This window comes from Orcinus orca, chromosome 8 (assembly GCF_937001465.1).
Source record: "Orcinus orca chromosome 8, mOrcOrc1.1, whole genome shotgun sequence".
NCBI classification, from domain to species: Eukaryota; Metazoa; Chordata; class Mammalia; order Artiodactyla; family Delphinidae; genus Orcinus; species Orcinus orca.
Window position 1 is genome coordinate 4,209,867 of NC_064566.1, and position 27,029 is coordinate 4,236,895.

The 27,029-nt window shown below is 50.7% G+C and overlaps 1 protein-coding gene across 1 annotated transcript; it reads right to left on the reverse strand.

The window, feature by feature from the left end:
• Positions 1-24,032, reverse strand: LOC125965174 (spore coat protein SP85-like; the record flags this gene model as incomplete). The annotated part of the gene is made up of 4 exons (XM_049713418.1): positions 23,795-24,032; positions 1,578-1,754; positions 548-609; positions 1-300 (listed from the first exon to the last, which is right to left on the reverse strand). Coding segments are annotated over exons 1-4 (777 nt in total), but the record flags the coding sequence as incomplete, so codon positions are not given.
• Between the last annotated feature and the right edge of the window lie 2,997 nt (positions 24,033-27,029).

Sequence of the window (27,029 nt, forward strand, 5' to 3'; positions counted from 1 at the left end):
GGATGGATGGATGGATACGTGGATGGATGGATGGATGGATGGATGGGTGGATGGATGGATGGATGGATGGATGGATGGATGGATGGGTGGATGGGTGGATGGATGGATGGATGGATGGATAGATGGATGGATGGGTGGATGGATGGATGGATGGATGGATGGGTGGATGGGTGGATGGGTGGATGGATGTATGGATAGATGGATGGATGGATGGACAGATGGATGGATGGATAGATGGGTGGATGGATGGATGGATGGATGGATGGGTGGATGGATGGGAGAGGAGGATAGATGGATGGGTGGATGGCTGTGTGAGTGGATGGGTGGATATATGGATACCTGGATGGTACATGAATGGCTATATGGGTGGATAAATGGCTGGCTTTTCCTATATTTCTTCTACAAAATAATTACTTGGGACTCTTTGAAATCCCGAGCCAAGAGGGACCTTAAAGTTTATCTACAGACATATCCCCAGAGTCAGCAAGGCCAAAGAGCCACGTTGAACAGGTCTGGATTCCAAGTGCTGGTGAGAAGAGTTCCTTACTCTTGGCATAATCTGCCTCCTGGCGGTGATGCCTCTCCCTCTCACGACGTGCGCATGGGCACCTACCCACAAAGGTGCACATGCAAGCCCCAGATAGCAGGGCATCTGCCGCCATAAAGCAGCCCACATGCCCTTGTGCTCAGCGGGGGCTGGCCAGCTCTCACTGGGGGTAGCAACAGCACACAAAGCGAGCTTCCTCTGGCATCTTGTCCTGGGCTGGGCAAGGGTGGGGCCTGGAGATCCAGGGGAAAGGGGCAGGGGAAGGGTATCCTGGAACCCTGCTCACCTGCTCACCTGTTCCTGCCATCTGGTCTGATCTGGATCTCAGAGCCCTGCCCCCCACCCCTGTCTGCCTCCCTCACTTCCTCTTTCACCAGAGGCCTCCGTGGGGACCCAAGATGCCCACAAACCCCAGGATCGGGGAATTGAATACCTGCAACGGCTTTCGCCCCCTTCAAGGGGATGGGACATAAGTCCCTAAGCGGGTCTCCTCGTGGGAAGGGCAATACAAAACCTGGGCCTCCACCCGGAGCCCCAGAGAAAGGAAGAGTGAAGCTCACCTCTGAGCAAATGGCAAGACTGGGGCTGGGTGGATCTGGACTTCTGGGGCCCAAAGCTTATGCAATCTGGACACCCATTTAAGAAAAAGCATACTACATTGCAAATACAAATTAAGTCCCAAAATAGTCATTTCGAATGAGAAAGAAAACACAACAAATGACACATATTATAAACATCACCAAATGCAGGAAAAGAGCATATGATGGCATGGTTAACTGACTGCCTGACCCTCCCCTGTTACACTTGTTTTCCTACATGTTTTTAGGGCTGCATTCTTTTTGGTTGCCTCTTCGTGTGACAGTGATTTTATAATATGATTTTCTACTTCATAAATGAAAGACCCATCCTCAGCACGTTTGACTGAGATTTGTTTATTATTAAGGCCAAATCAGAAGTGTCCCCTGCAGTTTCCTGTGTATGTGTTGGGGGGGTGTCTGCTGGGGGACTGTAGCCCTTTGGCATCACTCACGCCCCCAGTGACCACAGGGGAGCAGCCAGGCCAGCTCAGGAAGGTCCTTGCCATCTCTGGTCCCAGAAGGAACATGTAGCCTTGACTCCTGGTCATTGCGGTCCCGAGCAGGAATCTCCATGAGGTCCACCTGGGGCAGGCTGTCCTGGGGGCCAGCCCCCAACCCAGAAACAAGACCTAGGGGAGGGGTGGCTCGTAGGCTGGGGCAGAGAAGCCTGAGCCGAACCTTGGGCTGGACCCAGGTAAGTGAAGGGTCTGGTGCTTAAACTTCATCATCTTCACTGACCATGTGGTGATGCCTCCTGCAAGCGCCCAGGGGCTTGGCTCCCAAAGGCACCTCCAGCCTCCTCCTATAACCAGGCCCACAGGCCAGGCCGGGGAGTCAGGCCAATGCCTCACACCAAGGAAGCAGCCTGCATGTTCTGTTGGTGGGAGGACAGAGAGCGGACAGACAAAAAGGCATCCAGAGGAGGGAAGTGGCCATGCCCACAGGCACTGGGATTTGGAGAACTGTCAATCATTGCCCTAATCTAGGCTTCTAAAACCTGCAATTCCAGACATCCCCACGTGGAGGTGCTCAGTCCCATGCTTGGAGACACAGAGGCCTCACTGTATTGCAAGTGTCTCCCCTGGGTCTCTCAGGGAATCCAGGGTTGGGGGAAGGGGCAGCCTCCCACCCCAACAACCTTTACTGAGCACAGAGGAGGGGGTTTTCACCAAGTGGGGGAACATGTAAAAGGCTCAGTTTCATGGGAGTGGGAGAAGCTGCCCAGCCTTAGACCCTCGACATCAACCCCCATCCCACCGGCGCCACACACAGACCCCACAAATTCTACTGCCAAGGGAGAAGCCAGACGCGTGGGCCGGGCCCAGGTGCAGCCCTACCTTCTAGGAAAGGATGGTGCCCTTGGCAGTGTGAGAACCAGGAATGGAGAGCCCACCATGATGGGGAGATTGGCAGTCTCATCTTTGCTTGGCCATTTACTCAGCTGGTGCTTCCGGAAAGTCCTTCACTCCCCCTGCACCTTGGTCTCTTCGTCTGTAAAATAAGACAACATCCCTGCGTCTCATCCAGCCCCACGGAGCTAGGACAGAGGTAATCTTAGTAGGAGGACAGTTATGAACCCACCATGCTGGACTCAGGCCGTACCTTGTCTGGGATTCCAAGCTCCCAGCACAGCCCCATCCTTATCCAGTAACTCATCTGCCCAGACCCTGTGGTCTGTTTCCATTGGGCCATTTGCTGGGTCCCAGACAGGTCTTGAGCTAGCCCGCTTCCAAAGCCAGCTTCCCTGTTTGCTGTGCAAGAGAAAAGCCCTCCAGCCTCACCCCAGCCCCACCTGGCCTTGGAGACACAGGCGCCCTCCTCTGAGAGGCCTATCTTTGCAACTGTGCCTGAAGGGACCCCCAGCCTCAGCTTCCCCCACTGAGATGTGAGGTAATAAGAACCTGATGGGGTAGCTCCGGACGAGCCAAAGAGACTGTGTGTGGAAAACCGGGCTCCCACAGGTCAGAGGGGCAAGATGCTTACAAGCTTTGTATCCCTTTCAAACGATAGATACAAGCGCTCACCTCGTCCTGGGGCAAACCTGCCTCCCATGGGGCATATCGGCCGTGTCCCGTCAGCACTCCTCAGACCTGCCTCTGGATCCCTTCTCTGACCCCAGAGCCCCCGCTGTCCCCACTGTCACTTAACAGTTAGTGCTGTCCTGGAGTTCAGGGGACCTGTGTCTCGCGTCTGAGCCTCATGTGTCTCCACCATTTACGAGCGGGTGGCCCAGGCTGAGCTTGAGGCTGGCTCCCATGGGGCCTCGCAGGGACTCCCCACGCCAATCAGGAGGTACTTGCAGATTTAAATGCCCCTCGAGGTTTGGAAAATCCCGTGGAGGCATCCATCCCCTCCTGATTTAGCTGGACAGATGACGTGTGTACCTGCAGACGTGTGGAGGGTTTCCGGGGCTAACCTGAGCCAGCAGAGAGTGGGCGGAAGGGAGCAGATCGAGTGACCTGGGAGTGGAGGCCTTCCCCATCCACCACCTCCCGACTGCGCAGGGGTCCAGATGGGGCTCAACAAACACCACACTCTCGGGAGGGACTGCCACCTTTGATATTCAATCTCCCTGCTCAGGCAAGCTCAGTTTCCCTTTCTGCCCCATCTCAGCCATATGCCAAGCAGAAGGCCGCGAGGTTTTCTTTTTTAAAAAATTCCTAAATCTCTTTCAATTATACTCATTATCCCAGCATTGAAGATGTGGGCAGAGGTTTACAAGAACCTTTTTTTTTTTTCTTTTTTAACAATAAGTACAAGGTGCCAATTAATTCTAGGGCAAACCTACGTCCTGTAGTTTCTGGAAAATTCACTTCAGTGTTAAGTGGGTTCCTGATCAATCCAATTTAAATGCACAACAGCCTGTGTGGATCCATTTATTTGTGTAAACAAGGAGAAGCTCCTCGTGGCAGCCCACAGGGTCCGTTCAAGGTCGCCCTCCTGCCCCGCAGCTGCAGCCGCCACGTGGACAGGGGAGCTGGAAAGTCTGGTGGGAGGGGCTGGAGCGCTTCACACCCGCTCCTGGAGTCTGCGCATCCGCATCTGTAAAATGGAAGTCATTCTCCCTGCTGACCAGAGAGGACCGATTTAAGGCGAGGAATGAGAGGAAGACACACTCTGGGTCCCTGAAAAAATGAGACATGGGGCATGTGGTGGCAATTTTGAGTCAGAAGAAAGTATTTAATCACACTCAAAATTCTTCCTGGATACTGTCAGACTGGAAAAAAAGATCAAGGCCCGGGCTTCCCTGGTGGCGCAGTGGTTGGGAGTCCGCCTGCCGATGCAGGGGACTCGGGTTCGTGCCCCGGTCCGGGAGGATCCCACACGTCGCGGAGCGGCTGGGCTCGTGAACAATGGCCGCTGAGCCTGCGCGTCCGGAGCCTGTGCTCCGCGACGGGAGAGGCCACAGCAGTGAGAGGCCCGCGTACCGCAAAAAAAACAAAAGATCAAGCCGCAACTCCACGCTATATACAAGAAACCCACGTTAGATATAAATACACAACTAGGTTTAAAGTAGAAAGACAGAAGAAAAGATACAAGGAGGGCATTTTATTTTACGTTTGGTAGTGTATATATGTCCATGCCACTCTCTCACTTCGTCCCAGCTTACCCTTCCCCTCCCCATGTCCTCAAGTCCATTCTCTTAAGTCTGTGTCTTCATTCCTGTCCTGCCCCCAAGGTTCTTCAGAACCATTTTTTTTTAGATTCCATATACATGTGTTAGCATACGGTATTTGTTTTTCTCTTTCTGACTTACTTCACTCTGTATGACAGACTCTAGGTCCATCCACCTCACTACAAATGACGCAATCTTCTTTCTTTTTATGGCTGAGTAATATTCCATAGTATATATGTGCCACATCTTCTTTATCCATTCATCTGTCAATGGACACTTAGGTTGCTAACGCTAGTGGGAAGCAGCCACATAGCACAGGGAGATCAGCTCGGTGCTTTGTGACCACCTAGAGGGGTGGAGTAGGGAGGGTGGGAGGGAAATGCAAGAGGGAGGGGATATGGGGATATATATATATACGTATAGCTGATTCACTTCATTATACAGCAGAAACTAACACAACATTGTAAAGCAATTATACTCCAATAAAGATGTTAAAAATAAATAAGTAAAACAAAATTTTTTTTAAAAAGAGAGACATTGTACAGTGCTAAAAGAGTCACTTAACCAAGACGTGGTCATCCTAAATGTGTGTGCTGAGTAACAGAGGATCGAAATACTCTAAGCACAAAATGACAGAACTGAAAACAGAAGTGAGCACATTGACGATTACAGTTGAAGGTTTCCTTATTCACGCTCCTTTACTATTTTCTAAATTTATTAACTATTGATATCTTTAGTTCGTATGCTTACAAAACGTTCCTCTTTATCTCAGCATTACACTTTGTCTTGAAGCCTATTTTATTTCATTAATAAAACCACTTCAACCTTCTTATGCTTATCATTTGCCTGGCTTAACATTTTTCCATCTATTTACTCTCAGTCTGTCTGTGTCTTTATATTAAAGTGTGCCTCTTGTCCAGAGCAGGTTGGACTTTGCTTCTTTTTTTAGAATGAAGTGTTTAATTCATTAGCATATATACAATTTTTATGTAGCTGGATTTAGGTCTATTTGTCTCCTCTGTTTCATTTTCTCCTGTGTTCCTCCTCTCCTGCCTGTTTTGTTTTGTTTTTAATTGAATATCTTCTGGAATTCTATTTCTCTATTGATCTTTAACTATACCTATTTGCCCTTATTCACTGATAAATTATTTTCTCCCAAGAAAATCAGAGCGATTCAATTACATTCCTAGTCACCAACAACAATCATAAAAAGTATCTTTAAAAAGGTAACATTTAGGGCTTCCCTGGTGGCGCAGTGGTTGAGAGTCTGCCTGCCGATGCAGGGGACATGGGTTCGTGTCCCGGTCCGGGAAGATCCCACATGCCGTGGAGCGGCTGGGCCCATGAGCCATGGCCGCTGAGTCTGCGCGTCCGGAGCCTGTGCTCTGCAACGGGAGAGGCCACGGCAGTGAGAGGCCCGCATACCGCAAAAAAAAAAAAAAAAAAAAAAAAAAGGAAGAAGTCTGACAGTGTCAAATATAGACCATGATGGGAGGATGGGATCCCACCACATGTGTGTTTGGGGCAGGGGGTACGGAAAGGGCAGAAGGGGCCACTTAGCTGTTAAGGGATCTCCCCAGGAGCCCCTTCCAATAACCCCCATCATATGTCACTGGCCACTACCGTGTCATGTACTCGGCACATCGGTAAAGAAGGCTGGGTCAGTGTTTGTCCAAATCGTGGTTTTGACAGTAATGAAAGATGGGGGGATTGGTCTCTGCCACACTCCACGATGCTCTTTCTACTGGACTGGTCCATGGTCAGAGACCCAGGGTTCAAAAGCATCTGCTGAAACCCCTGACCCTTTTGCCCGTGCTCTCCATGCTAGCCAGAGCCACCATCCCCAGCACACGCGGCGCTCAGATTCGTGGCGGTCTCCAGACCAGTGAACTCCTGACTTGCAGAACACTAATCCCCTTCCAGCTGAAAGTCTTCCCAAAGAGAAACGCCAGGGAGTCATGGGCAGCCCATCTGCATTGCGGTGAACAGGAGGTAGCACGATGGCCACGGGGTGACAGAATCCCAGGCTGAAGCAGAGGCAGGTGCCTGGGTTCCCGCCTCCGAGCCACCAGCTGCCACCATGACTCTTAGGTCTGTGGGACGAGGGGGATGCCTTTGGTTAGAGACCATAGCCAGTGCCCTTGGTCTGGCTACCCAGCGTCCATCCCCTGCTTTCTGGGAGCCAGAACTCACTCTTCCCCTGGGGAGCACTCCCCTACCCCACAGTCCCTTTTGGAGGTGGACTCACTGCCTTGACCAGAGGCAGGGCACACAACCCAGGCCTGGGATTGATCAGGGATGGTCACGTGGCCTAATCCCAGCCAATGAGGCTCTTCTTAGGGAATGCTGGGATTGGTCAGGGAAGGTCATGTGGCCCAGTCCGAGCCAATAAGGCTCTTGCTAGGGAAAGCTGGGCAAGGACTCTCGCTCAGTCCTGATAGACGGGAACCTGAGGCGCCTGAGGCCCTAGCCACTGCCGACATCCTGTGACCACCAGGAGGGAGCCTGGGGATGGTGGCCCCCGAGGATGGTGAGAGAGTGCAGCGGAGTCCTGGGCCGGTGGAGGCCCGAGCAAACCACTCCCCCGCTCCAGGGCTTCCTGTGCCTGCCAGTGCATTTTGGCCACATCCACTTGGAGTTGGGTTTTTGGCCTCTTGCAAACAAGACTGCCAAGTAGCTCGAGGCCAGAAGTCCAAGGGGATTGGTGGGCTGTGCAGGGAGGTTGGTGCCCATGCCTGGCGGCCTCGGTCCAGCCCGCTCGTCCCAGGCGAACGCGGACCCTCCGCACTGCAGCCAGGCCGGTCCTCCCTCCACCACAACCGGGTGTGATGGGTTTAATTTATTGTAGGAAACCCTTAAAGGCGCAGGAACTTTGGAGAGCCTGTGACAATAGGCATAAAGCATGCATTTAACCCGTCTGAATGGAGGCTAGATTTACTGTCTGGGCCAGACGGGATTTTTGTCCCCAAGTCATCTCGGAGTACATTGGCCACTAAAGATCTCAACAGAAGACGAAGACGGAACAAAGGAAGTAAATTCTAAAAGGAACTTTGTCAAGGAGTTTTAGATGTTCACCAGATAGAAACCGCGCTGCCCTCACCGAAATGACTGTTGGATTTGCCGAGCGGTTATGGATCAGAGGAAGATGCTAATGAAGGAGTTTAAATGCACGTTTGATGGACCCTGGAGAATGGGGCCAATTTCATACAAGCCTGCAGCAAGGTTGAGGAATCAAAGAAGGTGGCTGTCAGATTTGCTGCTGGAGACAAGGCTCCATTGTCTGGGCCCCTTTCTCAGCCGGGAAGCGTGTTTTTAACTGCAGTGTTTACCAACGTGTACATCCTAGCCCGGCCGACTGGGCCTGCAGAATTTATGACCAGGAACAAACCTCTTACAGGGGAAAAGAAAACAGCTCCTACCAGCTGGGGAAGGGCTGTTTATGAGGGCCCGCCGAGCTGCCTGGGCTCTGCGGGGCTCCATGGGGGGTGGGTGGCATTTGCAAAGCCAGGGACCTAGCCTTGCAGATGGAAGGGGTCTTGTCTTTTGGGAACAGTCACGGGAGGACAGAGGCTCCCTCTGAGGCCTCCTGACTGGTTTCAATATGGCCTGTGTATCAGTTTTGTCTCCTGAAGACAATCTGAAGCTGGACCCCCTGCAGCTGAGCTCGCCTGCCAGCCCCAGTGCCAGCGTTCACAGGCTGGGGATTTTGAGAAACTTGCAGAGACCCAGTTGGGTTGACGGAGATGCTGTTGGTGGGACTGACGTTTAGGAACTGGCTCCCCCAGCCCGAAGGTGGGGGCCTTCTCTGAACGTCCATGGCAGCCACCAACCCCCATGCTCAAGAGCCTTGACCCAAGGCCCCAACTGACCCACTTGGCCCCCCAAGTCTCATGCTCTCCTGTGTATGCCTGGTGCACGCACGGCTCCCCTTCCAGGAGCAGACCCTGGAGCTGGCATCCTGGCCTCAGACACGCCCCTGACCCTCGTGGACGTGCGCCGTCCCACCTGCACGCCATCATCAGGCGTTCCCAGGTGGGGCCTCTGTGCTCCACGCCTGCTGGGGTTTTCCTGCCCACGCTTCTGCTCCAACCCCTCTTGTTGCCTGACCTCTGTCCAGGTTGTTGCCTCTGCCTAGAACAGTGCTACTCAGAGTGTGGGCCCCAGACCAGCAGCATCAATGTCACTGGAAGCGTGTGAGACATGCACGTTCCCAGGCCCACCTCCCACCTACTGAATCAGACCCTCTTGGTGTCGGAGCGGGGGAGCAGAGGTGCCCAGGGATGTGTTTCAAGCCCTCCAGATGATTTTTATGAATACTGAAGTCTGAGAGGCCCTTCTTTCTCCATCTGGGTTCATTCTCTCTCTCTCTCTCTCTCTCTCTCTCTCTCTCTCTCTCTCTCCTTCTCTCCCCCCACCTCCATCTTGGTTTGAAGCCATCTTTAGCTCAGGTCAGGCCCTAGAGGAGCAGGTGGCATCATGGAAGTTTCCTGGGACAATCAGGCAGCAGGAGGCGGGGTCCCTTCACTCTCCCACTCAGGTCTGGGTGCTCAGGGTCTTTCCAGGCTTGCTGAGTATCTGGAAACATGGGGACATCTGGCTGTCCCTGGAAGGGGCTTCGGAAGCTGAATTAATGTCTTAGGGCTGCTGTAACAAATGACCACAAGTGGGGTGACTTACTACAGCAGGAATTCATTCTCTCCCCGTCCCAGAAGCCAGAAGCCCTAAACCAAGGTGTCGGCAGGCGCTCGCTCCCGCTGGAGTCTGTTCGTGCCTTTCTGCTTCCGGGGCTGCTGCTGGCGGACCTGGACATCCTTGGCTTGTAGATCCTTCACTCCAGTCTCTGCCTCCCTCTCCACTTGGCCTTTTCCCCCCTGCGTGTGTGTCTCAAACCTCCCTCTCCTTTCTCTTATGAGGATACCAGTCATTGGCTATAGAGCCCACCCCAAATCCACCATGATCTCAAGATCCTTCACTCCAGTCTCTGCCTCCCTCTCCGCTTGGCCTTCTCCCCACAGTGTGTGTGTCTCAAACCTCCCTCTCCTTTCTCTTATGAGGATACCAGTCATTGGCTATAGAGCCCACCCCAAATCCACCATGATCTCAAGATCCTTAACATGGTTACATCTGTTTCCAAATAAGATCACATTCCACACTCGCAAGTATCAGGAGATGGACATATCTCTTGGGGGGATACAATTCAACCTGTCACAGGTGCTTAGAGCAGTCAGGTGAAGGGCGTGTGCTCCAGGCAGACTGCCCAAGCTCACAGCCAGCTCCACAGCTCCTAGCTCTGTGGCCTCCCACAAGCTGCTTCACTTCTCTAAGAATCAGTTTCCACATCTGAGAACAGGAAATGAAGTATCTCTCTGCTGTCACCTGGCTTCCCCAATTCCATTCTCTACACATTGATGCCGGAGTTATGAGAAAATGTCGTTTCCCTGATTAAACCCTTGGGCTCCGTACTGTATAACCCCCAGGATGTCCCTGTCCCCCGCTCCCTCAGTGCCACCGAGGCCTTCATGGTCCCCCACCTTCTTCATCTGCTGCATCTTATCACTAGGGCCCTAAGCAACATTCTGGAACACCACAGGCTTTCTCTAAGCTCTGCAGAACGCTTGTTCCCACCCTCCTCCCCATTACCTACCAACCCCACTCATCCCACACGTCCTCTCTCTCTGTCTCCTTCTCCCTCTTCTTCCTCCCTCGCTCTCTGAGGGAAGCGAGCTGCAGTCCTATAGAAATGCCCTGTCTTAAGGGACTGAAGCCTCTGACCAACGATCAGTGAGGACCTGGGGCATCTTAACAACCAGTGAGTGAGCTGAGAAGGGGCTCCTCCGGCCTCAGCTGACCGCTTGACTGCAGCCTCACAGAGGCTGCAGACCCTGAGCCAGAAACACCCAGCTAAGCTGCTTCCAGATTCCTGACCCTCGGAAACCATGTGAGATAATGCCATTATCTGTCTACCATTGTTTGAAGGCGCTGTGTTTGGGGACATTCTGTTACATAGTAATGGATAACTGACACCGTTCCCTTGGGCACACACCCAGACTTTGGATTATAGGGTCATTTCAACAAGGCCGTGATGTTAACCCTCAGTGCGACAACTAGCACTGAGGGCTGTAGACAGAGAAGCCTTCTCAGGCTGGCTTAAACAAGAGGGCCGCTTCTACATAAGGACACGGGGCATCTCTTGTCCCCAAGCACAGGGTTGTCTGATGGCCTTCATTCCTCTGTTCTCTGCTTCTTGGGACACCTGGCCACCCCTCCAACAGGGCCCATTTCAGTTCTTCTGGTCAAGAGACCAGCCCAGACACAACATGGTCAACACAGGTGTGGTCAGGGGCCCATCCTGGCTCCATCTCCGTGGCAGGTGGGGAGGGGCAGAGGACATAAGGGTGGGGTGCCCAAGTGAGATGACAAGAAAGACGCCTGTTCTAAGAGAAGGGGTTCTAGAAAGGCATTCCGCCAAGTGTCTACACTTAGCACATCCTTCCTTTCAGACAAGGCAGTGGTCAGAGCACGAGTGCAGCGTCCATGTTTAGAAGGCAGAAACTGAGCAAACTATTTCCCCAGGCCCCCAGGCACTGGGGAGATCTGTGTTTACAAATCCACCATCGATGGGTGTTCATCACCCTCCTTGCTTATCCGATCAGTCTCTCACGTTCCCGCTTGACCTGAATCGTGTTCTGTCTGCTTTGCTTGAGTACCACTGGGCCTTGGAGACAGCAGCACCTCACTTACGTAACCGCCTTATACCTCAGCTGTCTCCCACATCAGGTGGCCCCTTTGCCCTGTGCACCTGTGGTCAGCCTCTGTCTCTGTGGCGAGAGGACTGCTGTCAGGAGATCTGGTATCCACTCCAGGCCTACTACCAGCATGGCTGGCGAACCCACATTAAAGCCCAGTTGCTCCTTCCCTGGCCTGACAATCACCTGACTGGTGGGAGCAGATGCCACCCATACCCCCTTCCCCAGCCCCATACCACAGTGTGGCTGGTCCCTCATCATCCCTGAGGACCATTGCGTCATTCTCCTGATGGGTCTTTCAGCCTCTAGCCCGGCCTTTCCAGTGCATCCTCCCCTCTGTCCCCAAGGATCCTCTGACCATGCCCTCCCCTAGGTGCCCACTGCCTTCAGAGTAAATCCCAAGCTTTGTGACATGGTCAGTCATGCCCCAGGGATTTGCCCCCATCAACATCTCCAGCCTCATCTCCAGAAATTTTGGCTCCTGCAAAACTAAACTGCTAACAGCACCCCATGGACAACACCCCAAGAAACAGATGATTCTTTTCTTTTAATTAATTTATTTTTTATGAATTTTATTTATTTATTAGGCTGTGTTGGGTCTTCATTGCTGCATGCGGGCTTTCTCTAGTTGTGGCGAGCAGGGACTACTCTTAGTTGCGGTACGTGGTTTCTCATTGCAGTGGCTTCTCTTGTTGCAGAGCACGGGCTCTAGGGCATGCAGCCTTCAGTAGTTGTGGCACATGGGCTCAGTAGTTGTGGCTCATGGGCTCTAGGGTGCGTGGGCTTCAGTAGTTTTGGTTCATGGGTTCTAGAGCTCAGGCTCAGTAGTTGTGGCTCACGGGCTCTAGAGTGCAGGCTCAGTAGTTGTGGCGCACGGACTTAGCTGCTTCGTGGCATGTGGGATCTTCCTGGACCAGGGCTGGAACCCACGTCCTCTGCATTGGCAGGTGGATTCTTAACAACTGCGCCACCAGGGAAGTCCCAAAACAGATGTTTCTTGACTCTCTGTAGCTATGGTCCCTTCCTTCTGGCCTGGAGTGTCCTTCTGCTGCCATCCTCTTCTCTTGGACAACTCCTACCCATCCTTCCACACATGGCTCTGGGATCATCACCTCCAGGACACATTCAATGATACCACACCCCACTCCAGATTAGTTTGCGGAGCCCTCTGCTGTGCCCCTGTAATACAGCTACGAGTTTATTCACCATTACACTTACTCCCTTTTTCAAGATCATGTCTTTATAAGCATTAAGTCCATGAGGTTCTTGTTCCTTGCCTGGATTCTGGCACACAGTTGACACTTTAACAGTGAAGCAGTGAGTCTCGAACTGACCCACACCTGCACAATTACCTGGTTAAGTCACAAGGACCAAGGGAGGAAAGGATGATCTTTTCAATAAATAGTCTAGGTTGATAGTCAATGTGGGGAAATTAGCCCTTACCTCTAACTCACACCATGCACAAAAATTAATTTTACCTCCACCTGGCATTAATGAGGCAACATCCCCCCTTATACTGCCAGAGTTGTGTTCAAAAAGCCCAGCTAAACCAGAAGCTCTGAATATGATCCAGAGTCTCAGAACATAATACAAAAATGTCTGAGTTTCAGTTGAAAATTATTTGAAATACCAAGAACTAGGGATACCTCAAACTGAATGAAAAATGACAATCAGTAGATGTCAACACCAAGGTGACAAAGATATTAGAATGATCTGACACACAAAGATGATAAGATACTTCAATAAGCCATTACGAATACATTAGAAACAACTGAAAAAATATAAATCTTCAGCAAAGAAACAGAAGATAAAGAAAAATCAAATGGAAATTTTAGAACTGAAAAATACCATAACTGAAACTAAAAAGTCACTGATGGATTCAACAGCAGAATGGAAGGGACAGAGGAAAGAATCAGTGAACTGGAAGATAGAATAATAAAAATTAACAAATCTGAACAACAGAGAGAAAATAGACTAAAAGAAAGTGAACAGAACCTCAGGGATCTGTGGGGAAAAAAAAAAAAAAGAAATCTAACATTCACGTCATCAGAGTCCCAGAAGTAAAAGAGAAGGATGACAGGACTGAAAAAGTACTCTAAGAAATAAGGGCTGAACATTTCCCAAATTCGTAAAGAGACATGAACTTACAGATTCAAGAATCTGAGTAAATCCTCAATAGGATAAGTCAAAGAAATCCACACCAAGACACATAACAATTAAACTTCTGAAAACTAAGCATAAAATCTTGAAAATGCAAAAGCAAAACCAATAGAACTGAGAGGATAAATAGGCAAAGACAGAATCATAGTTGGAGATTTCAACACCCCTCTCCCCATTATTGATAGAATGACTAGACAGGAAATCAACAAGGAAACAGAAGCACTCAACAATACCATCAACCCATAGGATCTAATCCATATTTACAGAACATTCCACCCAGCAACACCAGAATATACATTTTTTTTTATGGAACATATACCAAGGTAGACCATATCCTGGACTATTAAACAAACTTCAACAAATTTAAAAGAATAGAAATCATACGAGTGTGTTCTCCAACCACAGTGGAATCAAACTAGAAATCAATAACAGAAAGATAAGGGATTTCCCTAGCAGCCCAGTGGTTAAGACTCCATGCTCCCAATGCTGGGGGCATGGATTCGATCCCTGGTTGGGGAACTAAGATCCTGCATACTGTGTGGCATGGGCAAAAAAAAAAATTTTGAGGGAAAAGCACAGAAAGATAACGGGAAAACCTCTAAACATTTAGAAACTAAACAACACAATTCTAAATAATCCTTGAGTCAAAGAGGAAATCTCAAGGGAAATTTTTTAAAAATACAAAAAATGAAAATACAGCTTATAAGCATTAGTGGGACACAGCTAAAGCAGTGCTAAGAAGAAATTTTATAGCAGTAAATGAATAAGAGAAAAGAAGGAAACATCTCAAATCAGTAAGTTAAGCCCCCACCTCAAGAACCTAGAGAAAAAATAGCAAAGTAAACCTAAAGAAAACAGAAGAAATAATAAACATAAGAGCAGAAATTTTTAAAAATTGGAAACAGAAAAACAACAAAGAAACAAAAAGCTGGTCCTTTGAGAACAATAAAAGTGACAAACCTCTAACAAAACTGACAGAGAAAAACAGAAGATACAAACTGCCAATATCAATAATAAAACAAGGGAATATCACTACAGATCCTGGAAATGTCGAGTGGATATAACAGAATACTATGAACAACTCTTCACACCTAAATTAGACAACTTAAGTGAAATTGACTTATTCCTTGGAAAATGACAACTCACCCAATGTGAAATAGGAGATTTGAATACCTTATTAAGGAAACAAAATTTATAATTTTTAAAAACTCCCCTCCAAAAATCTTCATGCCCAGATGATGTCACTGGAGAGTTTTTCCAAATGTTTATAGAAGTATTAACACCCATTCTACACAATGTCTTTCAGAAAATAGAAGAGGGGGGAACATTTTCCAATTCATTTTATGAAACGAGTATTACGTTGATACCAAAATCCAACAAAGACAGTACAAGAAAAGGAAAGAAAAAAGGAAATTACAGACCAATATCCCTCATGAATACAGACAGAAAAATCCTTTAGAAGCAATTAGCAAATACAAGTCAACAATATATAATGTGAATTATACACCATGACCAAATGATTGCAGGAATGCAAGTCTTGTTGAATATTCAAAATTTAATCAATGTAATCATAGTAATAAGCTAAAGAAGAAAAATCACATGATCATATCAACCAATGTACAAAAATTTGACAACATTCAATATGAATTCATGGTAAAAACTCTGAGATAGACAGGATTAGAGAGGACTTTCCTCAACTTAATAAAGAACATCTATTAAAAAAAAAAACCTTAAGCGAACATAATACTTAATGATAAAAGAATGACTGTTTTCCTTCAAAGATGGGGAAGAAGTCTGCTCTCGCCATTCTTACTTAATATAGTGCTGGAGGTTCTGGCCTGAGCAATAAGGCAAGAAAAGGAAATGAAAGCCATACAGATGAGGAAGGAGAAATAACTGTCCCTATAAGCAGATGGCATGTTGTCTATGTAGAAAATCCTAAGGAATTGCCACACACACACAAAAAAAAATAAAATTCCTGTCACTAATAAGTGAGTTCAGCAACAACACTGGATACAGGATAAACATACAAAAATTTATTGTATTTCTATATAGTATCAATAAACATGTGGATAGCAAAATTAAAAATACAATACCATTTAATGTGCTCAAAAGTGAGTTCTTAGCTGTAAATATAACAAAACATGTATGGGACTTATAGGCTGAAAACTACACAACCCTGATGAAAGACATCAAAGAAGATCTAGATAAATGGAGAGAGATACCATGTTCATGATTGAAAGAATCAACATAATAAAGGTGTCAATTCTAACTAGATTAGTATAAAGGTATTGATTGATATACAGCAATTCCTATCAAAATCCCAGTCAGGATTTTTTAGATATAGACAAGATTATTCTAAAATGTGTATAGAAAGAAAAAGGAAGTAGAATAGCTAAAATGATTTTGAAAAAGATGGATAAAATGGGAGGAATCAGTTTACCTGGTTTCAAAACTTTATAAATACAACAATCAAAACTGTGTCCTCCTGGCAGAGGGATAGACAACTAGATCAATGGAGCAGAAATGAGAACCCAGAAATATACCTACACAAATATGCCCCACTCATTCTTGACAAAGGTGCAAAGGCAATTCAGTGGAGGAAAGATAGCATCTATCACAAATGATGCTGGAGTCATTGGACAGCCATAGGCAATACAATAAGCTCTGGTCTAAGTGTCACATCTTTAACAAAAGTTAATTCAATGGATCATGTGCCTCTCCAACAAGTAGAATTATAAAATTTTAGAAAAAAGCATGAGAGAAGAGCTTCCGGATCTCGAGCTAGACAAGGAGTTCCTAAACTTGGCACCAAAAGCACCAGGCATAAAAAGAAAACTTGATAAACTGGACATCATCAAAAATAAAAACTTTGGCTCTGCCAAAGACCCTGTTAAGAGTACGAAAAGGCAAGCTACGGACTGGTAAAAAAAAAAAAAATTGCAATCTATATATACGAGAAAGGACAAGTATCTAGGACATATTTTTTTTTAAAGCTCTTAAAACTCAACAGCAGGGAAGCAAACAATCCAATTAGAACATGAGCAAAAGACATGAAGAAACATTTCCCGGAAGAAGATATTCAGATGGTGAATAAGCACATGGCAAAATGTTCGACATCATTAGCCATTAATCATGCACTTTAAAGCCACAACAAGTTGGGCTTCCCTGGTGGCGCAGTGGTTGAGAGTCCGCCTGCCATTGCGGGGGACACGGGTTCGTGCCCCGGTCCGGGAGGATCCCACATGCCGCGGAGCGGCTGGGCCCGTGAGCCATGGCCGCTGAGCCTGCGCGTCCGGAGCCTGTGCTCCACAACGGGAGAGGCCACAACAGTGAGAGGCCCGCGTACCGCAAAAAAAAAAAAAAAACACAACAAGCTACAACTACCCACCTAAAAAAAAAATTGTGAAAATGCCAAGTGCTGGTGAAGATGCAAAGTACGTGGGCACATCATACATTCCTGATGGGAATGTGAAATGGTACAGCTACTGAGGAAAACAGTTTGGGGGTTTCTTTAAGAGTTACTCATGCACTGACAATGTAACCCAGCAGTTACGCATTTGCGCCAGAAGAAGGAAGACTTATGTTCACACAATAACCTGTATACAAACGTTTAAGGTAGCTTTATTTGTAATAGCCAAAACCTGGAAACATCTAAAATGCCCTTCAACAGTTGAAGGATCAAACAAACTGTGGTCCATCCACCCCATGGAATACCACTCAGCGCTACAAAGGAATGAATTATTGACACATAGAGCAACTGGATGCGTCCCCAAAGACGTGTGCTGAGTGGGGAAAAAGCTAACGTATTGTTCTATGTATAACACATTCTCGAAATGACAAAATTATAGAAATGGACAACAGATCGTGATTCTGTGTTGGTTCCGATTGTGGCAACAGTGGTGGCCAGGAACTAAGGAGGGGGGTGGGATAAGAGAGAAGTAGGTGTGGCTATAAAAAGGCAACACGAAGGATCCTCCTGGTGACGGAACGCTCTGTAAATTGACTGTATCCATGTCAGGGTCCTGGTTATGACGTTGTACTATAGCTTTACAAGATGTTACCACTGGGGAAACTGGGTGGCAGGGAGATGCGATTGCTCTCTGTTATTTCTTACAACAGCATGTGAATCCACATTTATCTCAAAATAAAAGTTAAACAAGCGTGAAGCTCTGGCCCAGCATCTCCAGTCCAGGAGAAATGACTCGTGTACCCACCAAAGACATTCACTAGAATGCTCGCAGAAGTTCTGTTAATAACTTCCGGCCTGAGACGGAAACGAGTCATGTGTCCACTAACAGGTGAGTGGACGAACTGCGGAAGGTTCCTACAAAGGTAGAAGTTTTAACAATTAAAAAAAAAAAAAGCAAATCATTGATCTACACAACAGTATGAATGAATCTCAAAAAGATTATGCTGATCAAAGAAGTTGATAGAAAAAAATCACATGCTGAAGGATCCCATTTTTACGAAGTTCAGAGACGGGCAGAACTAATCTACGGTGACGGAAATCAGGTGACTGGTACCTGGAGTGGGGTTATTGAGGATACTGTCTGGGAAAGGGCCCAGGGCAACCTGGCAGGGGGTGGGACTGTACTTGACCTTGACCTAGGGTAGCCTCACGGGTGTAGACATACGTATGAACCCAGTGTGTGCTCCACGTGAGGTGTGTGCATGTTACTTAATCATATGGTAAAGCTCAACTTAAAAAAATAATTTTCAATGGTTTTTCAATGAGTGAGAAAAGAGGGGAGAGGCTGAGCAAGTCTGTGATTAAGGAGAAACAAACCCAGACCAGGAAGTGACTTGGCTGCTGGGACCCGTACCTGTTTCCAGGGCCCCAGGAGGCCCCAGGAGGCCCCAGAGGAAAGGAAGCATCCTTCAGATTCCCAGGCAAAAGTCCCGGCCGGTGACAGGGCAGGCAGGGCAGTGAAACTCCATCCGTGGACGCAGGCCCAGCCTCCCCGACCCGCAGGAATGCCCAGGCTGCCACAGGTCTCGGCCTGGACTTGCAAGCTCTCGGGGTGAGGCCAGGGTGGGGGAACCCAGCCCACTAGGGCTCTGGATGGACACCCGGCAGCAGGAGGGGGCTCCGTGGGAAGGAGAGGAAAAGCTAATCCCTGGAGAAAAACCCAGGTCTGCCTCGGGCTGCTGGCACGATGCAGACAACTAATAAATGTCTGCTGAACTGCAGTGAATTCCCAGAGCACGGAGACATTCAACGGCTCAGCCCCGTTCTGGGGGAGCTGCCCTGTGCATTGACTCACTGATTGATTAATGATCTGACTTTGTGGAATAGTTTATAAAGCGCTCTAACAACTAAAACTCAGGGTTCAGATCCGGCTCCGCCTCTCAATAGCTGTGTGACCTTGGGCAAATTACTTAACCTCTCTGTGCCTTCATTTCTTCAACTAAAAAATGGGAATGATGATTAGGTGAGTTAATACACGTAAAGCTCTTAGAACAGCGCCTGGCACACCGTAAGTGTAAGTTACGTAGCCAGCTGGCAGTACAGGCGGGTCTCAAACCCATCTCCATCTTGAAAGCTGTGCGGTCCACTAGGGTAGCCACCAGCCGCCCACCACGATTGGGCATGTGGAATGTGGCTAACCCCAAATGGGATGTGCTGGATTTCTAAGACTTCCTATGAACAAAAAGTGTAAAGTATCTCACTCAGAATGTTTTAGATGGATTACGCATTGAAATGATTATATTTGCATATATTGGAGATAATGAAATATATTATTAAAATAAATTTCGCCCGTTTGTTCTTTTTTTTTTTTTTTTTTTAAAGTGTGACATCACACCAGCAGCCGATGTTTGTGGCCCATCTTAGATTTCTGTTGGATGGCGCTGCCCTGGAGAATTCTGTCTGACAACCCCTCTTCTCCAAATCTGAACTTTATTCTCCCCTATTTAAGGCTCTCTCTTTCCTCCACAAGGAGCTCAGTCCCAGAATTGTCATATCTACCAACACTTGCCCCTCTGAATAGTAGTGCCCCAATTTCTGGTGATAACAGGGTGTCGTTCCCCAGAATAAGGGGTTCGGCCAGCAGTGCCTTCTGCCCACAGAGAAGAAAGGGGAATTGGTGCCCTTGGCAGGTAGCTGGGAGGACAGTGGCCGTGCAGGGGTCGTCTGTTACACCTGAGTCTCGGAATGTAATCTTGAAGTTGGAAGAAACCTGGCAGGTCATCGGGTCCAAACTCCTCATTTTCAGATTGAGACTCAAGGCATGGCGAGGTCTCAGGGAGAGTCAGAGCTGGAGCTGGGAGGGCCGGACTCAGCACTGCTGCTCCCGGGCACGGCTGGGGACAGGGCTGTGACTTTCTACTCTCCTCTCCTGGCACCTGTCTGACCTCTGAGAGGTCCTCGGTGGCCAACTAAGGCAGACAGAGAAAATGCCTCTAGTCGTGCTGCCTTTCAGGGCCCGACAACTAGGTGGGGGGATTTGCACAGGGAGCGAGAATGCGGTTGGCTCGGAGCCACAGGCCCACCTCGAGGCCACCATGCGGGCTCCTGCGGGAGAGCCAGGATCGCCTGGGGCTTCCACGCCCGTGTCTGTTCCCATCCCTGCAGACAGCCTGGAGAGACCAGCCCAGCCCGTGTTCTCGGCCCCCCTTAGGGATGAGAAACCGAGGTGGGGAAGGCCAGTAGCTCAGTGGCGCCCAGCACAGGCCATTTGGAAGGTTGGGACTAAAGCCACGTCCTCCAGCCAGACCACGTGGGAAGAAGGAGCTCCCCTGAGCAAAGCCAGGGCGGGGATGCAGGGAGAGGGCAGGGCTCTGCTCCCACCCCTGCAAAGTCTCCGCTGGGCTCTGGTTCCTCCCACCACACCCTCCAGCCTCACACCTTTCCCACGGTCCACCTGTCACCCCCCTCTCTGTAGGCCGCTTTTGGGTAGTACTTGAGAATAGGAACCACCTGGGTTCAAATCCCAGCTCCAGCTCAACTGGCTCTGGGAGCTTAGGCAAGTTACTCAACCTCTCTGTGCCTTCATGTTCTCATCTGTAAAATGGGAGGACTGCCTGCCCCCATTACGGGGCTGCCATGAGACGCTCACCCGCTTTGAGTCGCGCCAGCAGAGGCTTAGGTACATTTCAGCTGTTACTTCTCCTCCTGTTGTTATCATGGCCTCCACAGGGCCGCGTCACAGGCAGCAGAACTCCCAAGCCCCCTCCTGGACTAGTCCTCCAAGGCCGTATCTGGAGGCCGGGCCCGGCTTTGCTGGGCCCTCTGCTCAGGGCCACACACGCGGCAGACGGAGATCCGGGGAGCTGGTGAGCTGCTCCCTGCCGTCGCGTGTGCACATATGTTGGACCCCTCCATGCGCCAGAGAGGCGAATGCGGTGGGGGCCAGAGGGCCCGTCAAATATAGCAGCCAGCAGAGGTGGCTGCCCCCACCCCCGGGAGGGCGGGCGGCTGGCCCCACGCCCTCCATTCTCACCAGCCCTAGCCCCTGGCTCCCTTGCCTGCTGGGCAAGCAGACCCCTGACAGAGCACAAACTGACCCACGTGATCCCCAAGAGGTCCCCTCCCTGTTCCAGCAACGACTCCGCATGGACAAGGGCTTCTGGGGACCGCAGTTTAGCCAACAGGGGCTTGGGAAGACTGCAGGACTCCACTGAATTCTGCCACTAAGCTGCCCCTTGGCCTCTCTGTGCCTCGGTTTCCCCATCTGTGAGGGACGGGAGTCTGGACCTGATGCTCTCTGAGGTCCTCACCCAACACTCACCGATTGGATAAAGCATTAAAACAAAGAGCTATGGATGGAGGTTGGTGCTTCCCAGGCTGTTGCCGGGCCCTGGGCCAGGGGACACCCGCCAGACTCCACAGGGAAACAGATGGGGACAGTCCAATGGGCCGCGTGGTGAGGGCAGGCCGGACGAGGCCGGGCAGGCTGGCTCCAGGCAGGACGGCCTCATGGTCAGCCGGGCAGCCGGGAGCCGTCTGCAGGATGGGGCATTCAGGGGGACCCAGGCCTCCAAGTCTGAGGTGCCCCTCCGCCCCTCCCCTGGGGTTCTCCCTCCCTCCAGGAATGAAGGCCGCGGCCGCGGGAGGACCACGTCCCCAAGTGACCCCACCCAGCCTCAGGACCAGGGCTGCAAGGCGCTGGCAGCGCATGAAACTGTGCAGCGGGGCAGTGGGCCACCCACGAACCAGCAGCCTCAGAGGGCTCCCTTCACGCCCCATCTTCAGCCGCAGCCTCGCCCCTCCGTGGCCGAGAGCTGGCAGGCTAGCGGTGGGGTTCAGAGGGCAGCCGGAGAGCCCACGTGGGAGCAGAGGAAAGTACGGTGCGTGGCCATGCAGGCTGCCCCCCCCTGGGCCCAAGTCCCGGCCCCTCTGCTCCCAGCTGCATCACGTCCAGCAAGATACTTCCCTTCCTGAGCCTCGATTTCTCTATATGTAAAATGGGCTGATGAGAGTACCTTGCTCTGAAGGACGATGTGAGGCCGACACAAGGAAATGAGATGGAAGCTTTCACTAAAGGATGGCTGAAGTGACCTGATGATAAGAGAAGGAAAAAAAAAAAAAAAAAGAAAGATGATCTGATCCTTCTGTTCCTTTAAGAATGGCAACCCCCCCGGAAATCAGGAAAGACCCCTGGTTTGGGGACCACGAGTCCTACCAGAAGGAGGTCCTTCCCTGGGCCCATGGAGGGAAGCCTATAGGTACCCCACCAGGTGGCCAGCCCTTTCGCATGTCCTCAGAAATCAGGTGTTTTCCGACTGGAAAGTTTCCATTATCTTTAAATCCGATTCTGGGGGCGCTAACGTCGCACATTTAGCCTCTGTGACTCACGAGCTGTCGGCAGGGAAGCGCTGTTGGGACTTGAACGAGGGCGGGCAGAGATTTCCAAAGATCAGGGTGGGTTTCTTTAAGCCTCTAAAAAGTTCTCATTTCATAACCAGCTGACATACACATAAAGGAGCGATATTTTTCCAAGGAAACATCTCACAGCCAGGGCGAGGCTCTCTGCCCTACCGATACCTTTGATCCCCACGTCAGGCTGCTAGCGGCGGCCTCACCGGGAGGGAAGGTGCCGTCCCCTCCTGGCGACCAAGATGTTTGTTTCTTTGGGTTCCTACCGACGAGTCATGGGCTGCTGATTTTCTTGGCCATGTCCAAGCCTGAGGACGGTGCTGGGTAGCCTCAGGGACTAAGGAAGGCCAACGGAATTGAGGTGCCAGGTGCCAGAAATCCGACCCCACTGCCCGAAGCTGCTTACACCCACTCACCATTGGCGACAGCCAACGCCTCGCCCTGACACAAGCTCACAGCACGCCAGGCTCCATGCCTAAAGCAGGAGGTCTGGTCGCATCCCCACAGAGACCACTCAAGTAGGTATTCTTATGCCCATTTTGCAGATAGGGAAACTGAGGCTCAGAGAGGTGAAACAGCATGCCCAAGATTTCACTTCTACAAAGCGGGGGAGGCAAGATCTGAACCCATGTCTGTCTGGCTCCAGCATCTTCCCCTTTCATCACGCTTCTGCCTCCTCAACTTAATTCACCAAGAGTTATTCAGCAATGATGCTGCCCAGTCACTATAGGGGACAGAATGAGGGCAAGCATGGTCCCAATCCTAAAGGAACCTGCGACCGGCTGAGGAGTAAGAGAATGAATGAATGAGCGAGTGAATGAATGAACAGATGAAGAGTGAGAGATGGCAGGAGGATGAACCAGTCTGAGGATGCGCTGTCGGGCTGACACCACTCCGAGCACCAGAGGCTGCCGCCAGCTGGGGACCTCTGAGAAGCCGCATGGAATGCAGCTCTCGCGAGTGTCAGCCCAAGACATGGAAAAGGGGGAGGTTTGCCCACCAGCTGCATCCCCCATCCCCATGGTCAAGGGTGGCCTTCACACTTCTAGGCTTGTGCATGAGTCAGGTGGCCGAGAAGCCCAGAGCAGAAAGGGCAGACATGGGGGCAGCCGAGAGGAGACACTGACAGATCCCACTTGCCTGCAGCTGGTTGAAAAAGTGAGTTGAGACAACGGGAGGCAGGACACAAGAGGAATCCGGTACAAGACAGTCCACGTGTACCTGAAATCGGACTTTGGAAACACAGGGATGGGTGTTCTCTGCACTTGTTTTCATATCCTCTCTAGTAAATCTCCTCTCTCAGCATTGAAGGTGAGTGGACCTAGCACAACAGATGCTCAACAAATAGATGGGGGAAAATGGATGGATGGGTGGGTGGATGGATGGATGAATGGGCATGTTGGTTGGTGGTTGGGTATGTGGGTGGATAGGTGCATGCATGGCCATGTGGATAAGTGAAGGGATGGGTAGATGGATGGGTAGATGGATGGGTAGGTGGATGGATGGCTGGATGGATGGGCATGTGGGTTGGTGGATGGGTAGGTGGGTGGATAGGTGCATGCATGGCCGTGTGGATGGGTGGAGGGATGGATAGATGGGTAGGTAGATGGATGGGTGGGTGGATGGATAGATGGGTGGGTGAGTGGATAGATAAATGCGTAGGTGGATGGATGGATAGGCATGTGGGTGGGTGGGTGGGTGGGTAATTAGATGGATGGACGGTTGGGTGGTAGAGCCCAGATTCCTTCTGCTGCTACTAGCCCACCCACTTCTTCACCGGGAATGGATCCAACAAACAAGATGGGATTCTGAGCCAGGTTGGAGCTGAAAAACCAGCCAGACACCCTGAGACAAGCCTTTGTGTCAGATGTATTGGGGAAGCTGGGAGGTGGGAGGTGGCGCCCAGCCAGGAGACGCAAGCTGTCTCCCGTTGGCCTGGCAGGAAGCCTCCCAGCTCTGGAGCACACGAGCCAGGCTTTGAATCCTGGCTCCCTTCCTTCCAGGCTGACTGAATGACCTTGGGCTAGTCACACAACTTGGGGTCTTGGTTTCCTCACGTATAAATAAGAATCAGAGGAACTCACACCCTCAGCTGTCTCTGCTGTGATAGTGTCACCCTAGGGGGAAATTGTCATAATTGATAAACCTGGAAGCTTATTCCCTGGGTGAAGAAACCAGACCTTAGAATGGAGAAATTCTCCGACGTCTCAGCCAGGGCTAAAACTTCCAATCATGGTGGCGGAACAGGGCAGTGGAACTTGGAGCCCTCTGCCGTGACCCCTGATATAACACAGACTAGGCCAAGATGTTCATGTAACGTTCAGGGAGACCCTGAAACCTACTCCAAGGTTTGGCTGGCCCTGTGTTCTGAGAACACCTCCGGAGGTTGCCTGTCTGTGGATGGAAGGGGGCTGAATCACCAAGGGGCAAAACCCAGGGACGTTCTCAGAAAACGGGGAGAGCCGTCCACTCCCCAAGTGGAATATGCCAAAGGCGCATTGCAAGGGGAACAAGGTACACCTCCCATTGAAGGAAGAAAGGAAGTAGTTGATTGGATGGTTGGTTGGTTGTTGGTTGGCTGGCTAGTTTGTCCATCCATCAGTAACTTAGTGAATGACTAGCTTGTAGCCTGGTCCACCAGGCAATGCTAAGTCTCTCTCTGAGGTCCCACCTCCATATGTCCCTTTGGGTTCATCCTCCCTCAGGGCCAGACTGAAACACATCACTGCCCTGCCCTAACCTTCAAGAATCTCCAGTGTCCACAGGACAAAATCCAAGGGCCTCCCCTGGACATGCAAAGCTTCCTGCAAAGGACCCCCCCAGCCCCCTAGTCCACCCCCATGTCAGCCCTACTTCAGGGTTCCTGGCCTTGGTTCACACCGTCCTCTCAACCCAAGTGTCTTCTTTCCGTCCGCCACGCGTCTGAGTCCTTCTTACAGAACGAAACACATCCAACACGAGTCACGCTTCCAGGAGTAGCTGAAGATGGTGAGGCCACCGAACTCCTGCCATTTCTACTACAACGATAGGCGCATAGCGACCTGTCCAGGCACTTTGCTCGCAGGTTTCTGTTTCTCAACTATATACACGTGCAGAAGACAGGGAAAAAGAAAGGACCAAGTTACGAGTGGTTATTAACCCTGAAGTCTGCCAGAATGGCTTCATCGACCCATCCGTTCCTTCATACCCAGGCATTCAGTCATTCAGAGAACTCTTACTGCTTCCTGGGCAAACATGCTGGTAGCAGGAAAGTCCACGGGCTCCCACCCCAGCGGCCCCACGGGTACAAGCACCATTTGGAGTCACAAAACCGACGATGGGACTTTGGTTCTGGCTCCCTTCCATCACGCCAGGGCCTGGGCAGGTCACCGGGGGCAGGGGCCACAAGCCGGAGATAAGCCAGTGGTCAAGCTCTGTAGCCGTGATTACGCACCCGCCGCTCTGAGCCTGTTTCCCACCGGTGAAGGGGTGACAGCAGCCCATGTCTCCCAGCAGTGATGGGAGGACAGACCTCCTCAGCTCAAAGAGGGAAACCTGCCAATTGAAAACAGCCACCTGCTCCTTCAAAAAGGATTCTTAGTCTCCTTGGCATTGGGTGTTGTCTGCGCGTCCGGGGGCCACGACAACAAAGGGCCACAGACCTGCTGGCTTCAAACAAGAGAAATCGATTCTCTCACAGCTCTGGAGTCAAGGTGTTGGCAGGGCCTCGCTCCCTCCAAAGGCTCCAGGGGAGGGTCCTGCCTGCCTCTTTCAGCCTCTGGGGTCTCCAGGAGTCCCTGGCTGTGGCCGCATCCCTCCAGTCTCTGTCTCCGTCGTCCCATGGCCTCCTCTGTGTCATCTTCGCTGCTTCTGTCCTTTATAAGGACACTGATTGGATGTAGGACCCTTCTTCTTCCAGGAAGGTCACATCCTGAGATCGTTATTTTAACTATGTCTACAAAGACCCTATTTCCAAATAAGTTCTCATTCTGAGGGTCCAAGTATATATGAACTGGGGGGGACACGATTCCATCCAGCACAGACACTCAGGCAGAGATGGGCAAGTGGCCCCTCTGTGTGTCACGGAGCCATCGAGGGACCCCCGCTCTTCCACTGGGTGCTGAGACCCCCTCCTGGCCCACCTAGACAGACGCCTCCGGCTTCACGGCTCCCCGAGGCCTGTGCAATGCACATGCACCATGCCTGGTGCTGCCTTTCACCCTAGACGTTCCTCTAGGAACGGAGCCAGACAGACTCAGAGTGAGGAGACAGGTGAAAGAGCCAGGCAGCACCAGGTGGAAACCGCAGGATGGGGCGAGCGCTGGCCACACGCCCACCACCGAGTGCCAAGGGGAGTGACGGCCGCTGCCAGGCGTGGGGGTGGGAAATCAAGGCAGCATCACAGCATCGGGGAGCCTTGGGGGCACCCCTTAAGCAAGAGTGGGGTTCCTCCTGGTGGGCCTGGTGGGCGAGGGTCACCCCAGGCGCCAAGCCACCTGAGCCACATGCTCAGGGCTGGGATGGTGGACGCAGAGCACGTAGCAGGGAAAGGGCAGGAGAAGACAGGCTGCTGAGCAAAGGA